General features: G+C 51.1%; 1 protein-coding gene across 3 annotated transcripts; it reads left to right on the plus strand.

Moving 5' to 3' along the window:
- The first annotated feature begins 446 nt into the window (after positions 1 to 446).
- efs (embryonal Fyn-associated substrate) lies at positions 447 to 9782 on the plus strand. Of its 3 annotated transcripts, XM_028994806.1 has the most exons (9): positions 447 to 635; positions 1496 to 1552; positions 1624 to 1760; positions 2868 to 4199; positions 4286 to 4408; positions 5435 to 6394; positions 6535 to 6609; positions 6784 to 7041; positions 7832 to 9782. In XM_028994806.1, the coding sequence occupies exons 3-9, from the start codon at positions 1749 to 1751 to the stop codon at positions 8012 to 8014; spliced, it is 2943 nt and encodes a 980-aa protein (XP_028850639.1). In that variant the 5' UTR covers positions 447 to 635; positions 1496 to 1552; positions 1624 to 1748; the 3' UTR covers positions 8015 to 9782. The 3 variants fall into 3 exon arrangements, with proteins under 3 accessions (XP_028850639.1, XP_028850622.1, XP_028850630.1); XM_028994789.1 differs by having other exon boundaries at positions 1496 to 1760; XM_028994797.1 differs by lacking the exon at positions 6535 to 6609 and having other exon boundaries at positions 1496 to 1760.
- The last annotated feature ends 124 nt before the right edge of the window (positions 9783 to 9906 follow it).

Here is a 9906-nt window from a genome sequence, read left to right on the forward strand (position 1 = left end):
AATCTGGGCTATATAGTGGCGACGTAATCCATGAATTGCGAGCACAATATCATGGTCTTGATTTAGAAACCAATTACTCTTTTTATTTTTTAATTAACACGTAATGAATCTCTATGTGGTTTATTTGTGTAATGTACCAGTTTGTGCGCTTAACAACGCAGCGACCTACAGCGCCCCTAGTGTCGAGCGCTACATACAGCGCCACGTCCGTCAGATTTCCACTCCGTCTGCTGGACTAGTCGCGTTTCTTAACAAGCATTAAATTCAGAAATTGCACGAGTGTAGCTGCTATATAAAAAAAAATAAAAAATATATATAGAGAGAGAAAGAGAGGATGGCATATCGTAGCCTAACGCACTCGAAGACAGGCGGCAGAAAACGTCTGACGCGCAGTGCCATCGCAACCCGCCAGGGGGCGCGCCACTTCCGGTGCGCGGCGGCGCAGCTCCCAGCGCACGAATCGGCGCGCCGCGCGTCTCCCGAGTCGCGCCGTGATTCCGAGCCGTCCGTCCCCGAGCAGGCCTGCGCTGGGCGACCCCTCTGGCGCGGCGCGGAGGGGAATGGGGGTCGTGGGTGGCTTTTGTTCGCGGAAGGCGGCCCTCACGCGTCGGTCGGCGAACGGGATCGGCGGTCCGGTAAGCTGCGCCGCGGCTTGTGCCACGTTCGTCCTCTCCGGGTTTGGGATCGGAGGCGGACGGGAGCCTTTGTGCCGCCTGTCCGTCTCTGCGTTAAAATACGATTAGGAATCGTTGTGGGGTTTTTTTCTTCCCCAACGCTGGACACTTTTTAGCGTTTTAGTCCACGGTGGGAGACGAAGAGCAGCGACGTTTGCCGTTTTTATCAATTTATTGGTGATAATTTGGGCTTGTGGATGTTCAGTGGCCATTGCGTGGAAGGGTTCGGACCCTAATCAGCCAGATGTATGGGTCAGTAATCATTTAACGATATAGATACAGAAATTAAATATATAGAATATAATAATTATATTAACAATGGGAAGGCTTGACCTTATTGGGGGGTGGGGACTTAGACATTTTTTGAGATTAGAATATAATAATTGATTTTAAATGTTTATTATATTTACAAAATAAACGCAGTTGAGGCTTAAATTCTTGCTGTCTTACATATAAATTGTCCTGAGGAACAGAATGTTGTTGCTAGTGTTATAGCACGTTAGTTTAGCAACTGTGTGAATGTGGAATCAAAGCAAATTAAAAAAAAAAGTAACTTACTGTAAAATAAATGTATGCATACAAATGATGTCTAAATTTTATGACATTATAAAGTCTGTTATAAGGATCACGCAGAATAACTGAATTTCATTCATTGAAAGTGTTGTGTTACGATCAGTACTTGTTTAGCGCAGGGGTTTTTGTGTAGCTGATGCAGCTGGTTGGACCGGTGTAACTGGTCACGGCAAAATTCAGCCGCGAAACCCTGGAAATGATAACTCACCGTCTAATTCTAATTCTTTTTTTCCGCCTCCTTCATTCAGAATGACATGTGTGAAGACGCGGTGTTGAACTCTGCCCGTCACGCGCGGCGCGTTCAGGTAAATGCGCCGTTGTCTGGTCCAGCGTCGCCCCCGCGAGACTAATCCAGTCCTCGGCGCCCGCCCTCCAGTACACCCCGCGACCAGAGATACGAAGGAGTCCGCCGCAGACGGACGGCGGCCCGTGAATGTGGGCCGAGGTCCTGATATAAAGACGGGAGAAGTCGGCAACGTCGCTGTGGAAGTTCTGTCCAGCATGTCTCTGTCTGTGAGTAGGGTTTATATATAGATTCTAAGTGTGTGTGTGTGTGTGAGAGAGAGAGAGAGAGAGAGAGGTGGTTGAGTCTTGCATTACACCCATGGGGTCTTTTTATATCTTACGGTTGAATACATGGCTGATACCAGTGGGCGGGAATGAGGCTCAGCTTGCCCCGGTGTAATGTGTGTCCCTGGGGTAATAAGGAAGAGGGGGAGGCAGCAGGGGGATGACAATAGGGTCTTAAACTGGGCACAGATGTGCAAATCCCCCCCCCCCTCCCCACCCTTCCCACCCCATTCACTTATTATCACGCTCCCCTCCCTTCGGCTTAATCACTTACTCTCTCTTTCCCCTCACCCGTCCCCTGTCTGTCAGTTCTGCCGTAATTAACGTGGCAATTCCCTGAACTTAATACACTGGAGAGACGCCAGTTGGTTTTGTGTGATATATACAGGAAGCCCCCTTTCCCCCCCCACAATAATTTTTTTGGTTTTTCCCCCCTACACATCTTAGTCCAGAAAGGCCATTTGTCTGTGAGGCTTAAGTTGATGTTAATTTTACCAAAATAAAGTGCAGACGTTGCTTTCCAAGACTGTGCAATCACTGTGTCATGATATCATACTTTTACTCGCCATGATGTAATGTCGAGGCGTCAACCAGATTCACACGCGGGAATTGCCGAATTGTGAAATAACAGGACAACTTTGAAAATGTCTCCGTAATCATGTACTAGGTATGTCAAGGCCCCAACCGAGTGGCTCCATCTCAGTTTGCGGCTGATGCCAGTCTGTAAGAGTGGCCTGGTTTGCTTTGGTTTCTGCTGCCACTACCGCCTCTCGGTCAGGAATCCTCTCTCTGTCTCGCGCTGTCCTTTGTGGCCAGGCATTGTGTCCTGGCAAGTGAAACGGTGCTCGGTCCATTTTGTTGTAAATTGGCTCAACTGACCTGTATCTCCTGCGGTTCTTCTTTGGCCACCACCCCCTACCGATCCCTTTCTCTCCCTCCCAACATGCACCCCTGACTTCTGTCACCCTCCACCCAAAATAAGTGTCACATTTCAGCTCCTTCGTTCAGCGTTTGATTACATTATTATTATTATTTTTTTTTTTTTTGTAGACGGTGCTGGCAAAGGCCCTGTTTGACAATGCGGCAGAGAGCCCAGAGGAGCTGGCCTTCAGGAAGGGGGACATCCTGATGGTTTTGGAGCAGGAGCAGAGCGGAGGCCCTGGTTGGTGGCTCTGCTCCTTGCACGGCAGACAGGGGATTGCCCCCGCCAACCGCCTCCGCCTCCTCCAAACCGCGGCGGGCGCGAGCCCGGATGTCCGCCGGGCCCAATGCGCGGACTCCCCCGGCCGCGTAAACCCCCTTCCTCAGGAGGACGGGGTCTACCTCTCCCCTCCCAGCCTGGCGGAAGGGGTGTACCAAAGCCCGGGGACGACTCCCACCACCAGGCCCGGGGAGTTGCGGCAGGCCGAAGCGACACGCCCCCGCTCCCACTCCAGCTCTGGCACACGGCCGCGGCCTGACTGGGACGGCGTGATGGGCGGCAGGCCCAGGTCGCCGTCGTTAAGGGGTCGGGGAGATGAGGCGGCCGCTTTATACCAGACCCCTAGCTCCCCCGCTCCAGCGACCGCGCAGTACCACAGACCTCAAGGGGCCGTGTCCTCAGACTCGTTGTACCTGACGCCCCCTGCGGTGGCCAGGTCAGCGAGTGTGGCGTCCGAGTCCCCGGGCGAAGCCACATACTTGGTCCCGCGGGATGTGAGCGGGGTGGGCCACTCTGAGGGCTGCTACCTGATCCCCCGAGTGCCGGTGGCATCAGTACATAGCGAGGACCTGTATCAAACCCCGACAGGGGGAGTTGTGCTGCCGGCTGCGGGGCGTCCGAACAGCCCCTCCGCGGCTACTCCGTCCCAACCCAGTATGGGACAGGAGATTCCAGGAATGTATCAGACCCCGACGCCACCTGGAGGGGTACCCAGGACTCCCCAGAATGAGCGCAAACTCCACAACACCCCTCCCCCTTCTGCTTCAGGAAATCATAAACAGTTGCCTCCCACTGCCAAGGGCTCTCCACGGCCACAGCTCAAGAGTGTTGCCAAAGACCCTGCAAATTTGGGAGCGCCCTCCACCCCTCCAGTTGGTCGGGGCAAGCCGAGAGGATCCCCTTTACTTGTCCGGACGGGGCATCCAGTTCCTGGATCTCCAAGTTTCGTCAGGAAACCTCCTCCTCCAGCTCCCCCAGTCAGAGGAGTTACCAGGAAGGACCCGCCTACACCTGCTCCAAAACCTGTTCTCCAGGCGGCCCTGGTGCCCCCACTGCAGCTTAGGGACGAGGCACAAAGGCACGTGGAAGAGACAAAGAAAGAAGCGACGCTACAGGAAGAGGAAAGAAGGAAAAATTCCAAGGTACAAATGGAGGGTGACGGCAAAGACCATGTAGACCAGGTGAGAGGGACCACGATTTTAATAGTGTTTGCTTCTCTTTATTTACATGCTATTAACATTCAGATGGTTTTCTGGGCATTTTTCAGGTTTATGACACTCCTCCTACCAACAGATGGCAACATGCGGCTCTGTCTGCATCTTGTGAGGAAGATGAGAGCATCTACAACACCCCGAGAACCCTCCAACTTCATGTGGACCAAGAGTCAGAGGTGAGGTGCTGCTTCTGCTCTAGTGGCGAGGGTAATGTAGGCGCTACGGTATCTCACCTCTCGCAAACCACCTTGTTTTGAACGAATCATGCATTTTAATGCTCCAGTTCGGTGGTAGTAAGTGGGATTTGAACCTGGGTCTTCTGGTTCATAGGCGAGTGTGTTACCCCACTAGGCTACTACCACACGTAACCCTGAGTTTAACCCCAGTGTGACTACTGATTGTAAGTCGTTCTGGATGAGGGCATCTACTATAGATGTACATAGATGTACATGTTATTTTGGACCAAGGAAATGGCTGGGTCCAAATGCTAAACGGTTTCAAATTTATAAAGTCCAACATTGTTCATTTCAGTTATTGATATTCAACAGATAATGGATTCTGAAACAAAAGAGGGGGTTTCAGCAAAGTAAATGCAGTAGGAATAATCAGTTTTAGATTGAAAACATGTAGTTATAACCCACTCGCAGCAGCAAAATTAAGTTTACATAGTGGTAACATATTTAAACATTAGACCTATTCCAAAACGTAAGGCATGTCAGAGAGCGGTTTTATTCTTCTTTTTTTTTTTTTTTTTTTTTTTTTAAATCTGTGGTCACAAACTCTCTTGTCTCTTTCGCACTGTTCACTTCGCTCTATTCTCACTCTTCATCTCTGTTTTTAGTTCCCATCTGTCCCCTCTCCTATCTGCCCAGCCCGCATGCATTGGTCTCGTTGACCACGTACTCAAATATGCATGACGCCCGGTGTGGTGAGCCGTCTGTCTCCGAAATGACGTTGCCGTTTCTCGGCAAATGACAGGGTTGCTGAGAGTGGCGGAGTAAAATGGAGGCAGTGAGCACAAACCACCACTGTTCCCTTCGTACAAAAGGCTCCGGCGTTCCCGCAATTGTGCCTCAACGAGCACTGCTGTCCAGCCGAACGGAGTCTGCAGTCCCGACGTTGCGCGAACAATGATGTCCGTTTGAATAACCTTCTTAACCCCCCCTCTCTCTCTCTCCCTCTCCCTCCACCACACACCCCAGATCTACGACGTGCCCACCCTCGCCCTCAACCCGGCGGCGGAGAGCCATCAGCAGCAGCAGCAGCAGCAGCTGACGTACAGCGTCCCGGCGTCCCTTGCGCTGGCAGCCGAGGAGGAGGAAGAGGACGTTTACAGCGTTCCGAGCCTGCCGGGCCTGCCGCTGGCCGCCGGCGAGCCGGAGGAGACGTCTGGACAGGCTCTGGTCTACTCCGTGCCCAGTCCCGATAAATCTGAGACGGATCGAGCCCGGCACAGTAACCCCTCGTTGGAGGAGTCCGAACCGGACGGTGGCATCTATGACATGCCGGCCATCAGCCTGGACGTGCCCGCCTCCTCTTACATTCGACGCCTCTCTGTCTCCAGTACAGGTTCAGGGGATGTCCAGTGGAAAACGTCCCTCTCAGCCCTCGTCCAGTCAGCGCTAAGCTCCGCCACGTCCGCATCTGCAAAGGAACTGGCTGCGTCGTTGGCCGAAATCCTGTCCGCATGGAAAGCAGGGCAGGCGGGTGACGCTCCACCACCCCTTCAGCAAGCTTGGACCCGCGTCTCTGATGTCCTTCCCGCCTTGGCGGTGTGTGGAAACGCCCCTCCTTCTGAAGCCCTACTCGCCATGGTACAGCGGGCCCTGGAGGAGTCATCCCTTCTGTTGCAAAGTCAAACGCGTCCACGCCTACCCTCTCAGGAGTCCCTGTCCCGGAGGCCCCTCCCAGCGCTGCCGGTAGCCGAGGTCAAGCCCTTGGGGTCCGGCATGGGCTCCCGTAAGGGTAGCTGGATCCAGGAGAGGCCGCTACCCCCTCCGCCTCCCCCAGCGTTCCCCCTGCCCCCTGCCTCGCTTCCCCCGTCAGTGGGCCGGAGCGAGGACGAGGAGGAGGAGCTTGGGAATGAGTACGCAGGCATCGGGCTGACGCCCGCCCCGCCGTCCCTGCCCGTGGGAGACATAGTGGGATATGTCAAGTTGCAGGTTGGTATTCAAGTTCAACGTTGAAAGTGCACAACGTTCTCTCTCTCCCTCTCACCCTCACGGCACCCATGCATGCACCTGTGGCACGGTCATCCGTTTGAGGGACAATAAGGCACATTCATGTCTCCTGTCTAAAATAGGGAAAACCAGAGCCTCCTCCTGACGCTCAGATACAGACTAGTCCAAGCCAAGTCACATCATCAGCCGAGACGAGGGTAAACACACACTCACACACTCTCTAACACTCACTAATGTCATTTCTTACAATGAACTCCACACATTCCAGTTTGGTGACGCTGTTTGGGTGAATGATCTCCCTTTTCAAGGCTTTTTCACAGGCGCGTATTGTCGTTTAACACGCGCCCTTTCTCTCTCACCCTCTTCCCCAGCTGAGCCCGTCTCCCCCTCTGCCGGTGTCGCTCTCGCTCGAGGACTCCGAGCTGCTGTCGTTCTACTCGTCCCAGAGCTTGTCGCACCTCTCGTGCCTGGCCGACGCCATCGACGCCCTCTTCACCAGCGTCCAGGGCAACCAGCCCCCCCGCGTCTTCGTCTCTCGGGGGAAGAGTCTCATAGTAACAGCCCATAAGCTTGTCTTCATAGGCGACACGCTCTCTCGCCTCCTCAGCTCTCCTGACCTCAGGGCGAAGGTTTGTGTGTGTGTCTACGTTTTGGTGAATTCTAGTCATTTGTTTGCTATTTGTTGACTCATCATTAGCCGTCGGGGCAGTTCTCAAGCCACACTTGCAATTTCTCGTGCAGTCGGGCCATCTTATTACCAATATTACACGTTGGTCCATCACTCTGTCATTACGGCTGTGCGTAACGATCGCACAGTGTAAACGTAATGCTAGCTGTTGTCCCGAGGCCCTGCGCTTTAGTCATGCTTACGCCATTTATACCACTCGGCCGCCCAAATGCTGCCATTTGAAAGGAGTTCAAGTAAGACATGCTGATTCAGGATGCAGTTGGGGTGTAAGCAAGGAGCAATTCTTTATCAACGTTAAGGCAGCTAACGTAGGGTGGTAGTAGCCTAGTGGGTCACACACTCCTCTATGAACCAGAAGTGTCCCATTGTGTCCCTGAGCAAGACACTTAACCCTAAGTTGCTCCAGGGAGACTGTCCCTGTAACTACTGATTGTAAGTCGCTCTGGATAAGGGCGTCTGGTAAATGCTGTGAATCCAACAGACTATGACAGGTAACTATGTTTATCAAAGGAATAGTTACTAAGGAAATCTTGTGCCAAAGAATTCCTCAAAATTCCTCAACACTCTTAAGAATTTCCGGTTTAGTATTAGCTTAGTAACAGCCACCAATGAATTTAATCAGCTTCTGTTATATTCTGGCGAATAAAGTTCAGTTCGCTTCTGTTCATGTCTGGTTAACCAATTAGCCTGTAACGTTTAGCGCTTAACCGGCCTCCCGTTTGACTTCAAAGGTTACTACATCTGGAGGACGACTTTGTCAGGCGTTGAAGTCCGTTGTTGTGGCGACAAAGGGAGCAGCACAGAACTACCCGTCCGTTCCCGCCACACAGGAAATGGTGGACCGCGTGGCGGAGCTATCCCAGCATGCTGCAGGCTTCTCTGGCCTCCTTCAGCGCCTGGCAGAAATATCCTGAAGTCATAAGTCAACGCCGTTTCCCCACACGTCTTTTCAGCAAATGCCTTATTTTATTATCTTTTTTTTTTTTGGCCGATTGTATTACTCTGTTGGGCAGTTTATGTTATGCAGCATTCTGTTTCATTAATGGGGATAAGATGTGTGCCTCAGACTGTTAGATTGAGGGTGTGTGTGTGTGTGTGCTATGTTGGGAGTGTGATGGCGGGGTTCTGTGTAATTTTTCTCTCACTATCTCTAGTGTTTACAAGATTTTGGTGCCAAGCACACTTGTCCTGTGTCTGTATAACTTATTGTATGGAGGTTTCGTTTTTGACTCGCGAGCATTTTGGACCCATGCGTCCTTGCTCACTTTAATGGGGAGGGTGGGGGGTTTAATATTGTTTTCTTATCCATTATGAAGTTGGTTTGGTCTTGTTTAAAGGAGTCCTGTCCTTTAGGAATTGAAGAAATGTCATGTGGAGTGTTCCAAGGCACTATTGCAACTCCCCATATGTTGAATTACACGAACCCGTACACACAACTCCTCGTTGTACTGGCACGCATTTTTAAGCCAGTCGCTATGCTGGGAGAGAGGAGCGTATACAGCAGCGAAGACGTGCCGTGCGAAAGAGCAGAGAGGATTATTCTGCTCTTTTTCCCATGGCTAGGTCCTGGGAGTGACGAACCTGTCTACCTGGTTTACTTGTTCTCTCTTGTCTTTACGTCCTGCTATTCTGCTCTCAAGACCATTTGTTTTGCATTTTGTTCCATTTAAGCCTCACGCCGCTCCCCAACACCCATGTATGTTCTTATTTCATGTCCATTTTCCCAGAAAGTGCAGTTGGTTACTGCAAGTGTCTCTCACACAGACTTATATTGCCTGACAAATAGGACTGTATCCAGTGTTTTTTTTTTTTTTTGCTCATCCATACCTTCTTTGCTTTGCTTGTTCCGACCGTACGACCGAAGGCTGGGCACTTGCACGCTGGCTGTTCAAAAAGGGCACAACTACTCTGATTAACTCAGTTATTACTGTTCGTTTTTTGGTTTGTTTTTTTTAATAATCCTGCCTTAGACGCCACCCAGTGGCGCGTAGCGGTATCACTTCACCATTTCCAGAGTTTGCAGGGGCATGCGGATAAAGTCAATGGTGCTGCTCGAGATACAAACGCGAACCTGTTCTGGCAAGTGCGTTTGTGGCCAAACGAGGCAGCGTAACTTCTTAAATATTCCTCATATAGACACACACACACACACACACACATATATATATATAGATATAAAAGCATGCAACTCCCGTACAATATCTTAATCCTATTGTTCATAACTGCATACTTCAAGACCTGCAGGACAACATATTTTATCGTTTAATTTATTGCTTCAGGTTTTTAATTTGTAGCAGAAATGCTTGCATGGCTTTAAGTTATATATCAAAGTATATATATATATATGCACATGTAACCGAGGTGCTCTCGTTCACTTAATTTTGGCAAACAAATAATGCCTTTTTTTTTGTACCAGAATGTATTTTTGACAGTTTATGTTTCTTTTGGGAATCTATGCCAAGCCTTTGCATTCGCGGTTGTCTGAGTTGTGGTCCAAAAGTGATCATGGCCCGTTTCCTTTTTGTCCCCGACGGCCAAAGGTCCGCGTGAACTCTTTATTTTAATTTATACAAACGCTTATTGTACGGAACGTCCCGGTTTCCTTCGTGTCCAAGCAGTGTTACGTGTGTAAAGGGGCTGCGGGAGGTCGCCTTGGGTTTGATGAATTAAACTTGGCTACCACCACGCCTGACCTGGTACTTTGTGAGCGGCGAGCGCGTTTCAAACCGCGGGAGCTGACGGCCCTTCAAAATGGCGTCCGGGGCCCCGGCGAGGTGGGAACGCGGCGCGGAGCGGCTCCCCCGCC

The sequence above is a fragment of the Denticeps clupeoides genome, chromosome 1, assembly GCF_900700375.1.
Source record: "Denticeps clupeoides chromosome 1, fDenClu1.1, whole genome shotgun sequence".
Lineage (NCBI taxonomy): Eukaryota > Metazoa > Chordata > Actinopteri > Clupeiformes > Denticipitidae > Denticeps > Denticeps clupeoides.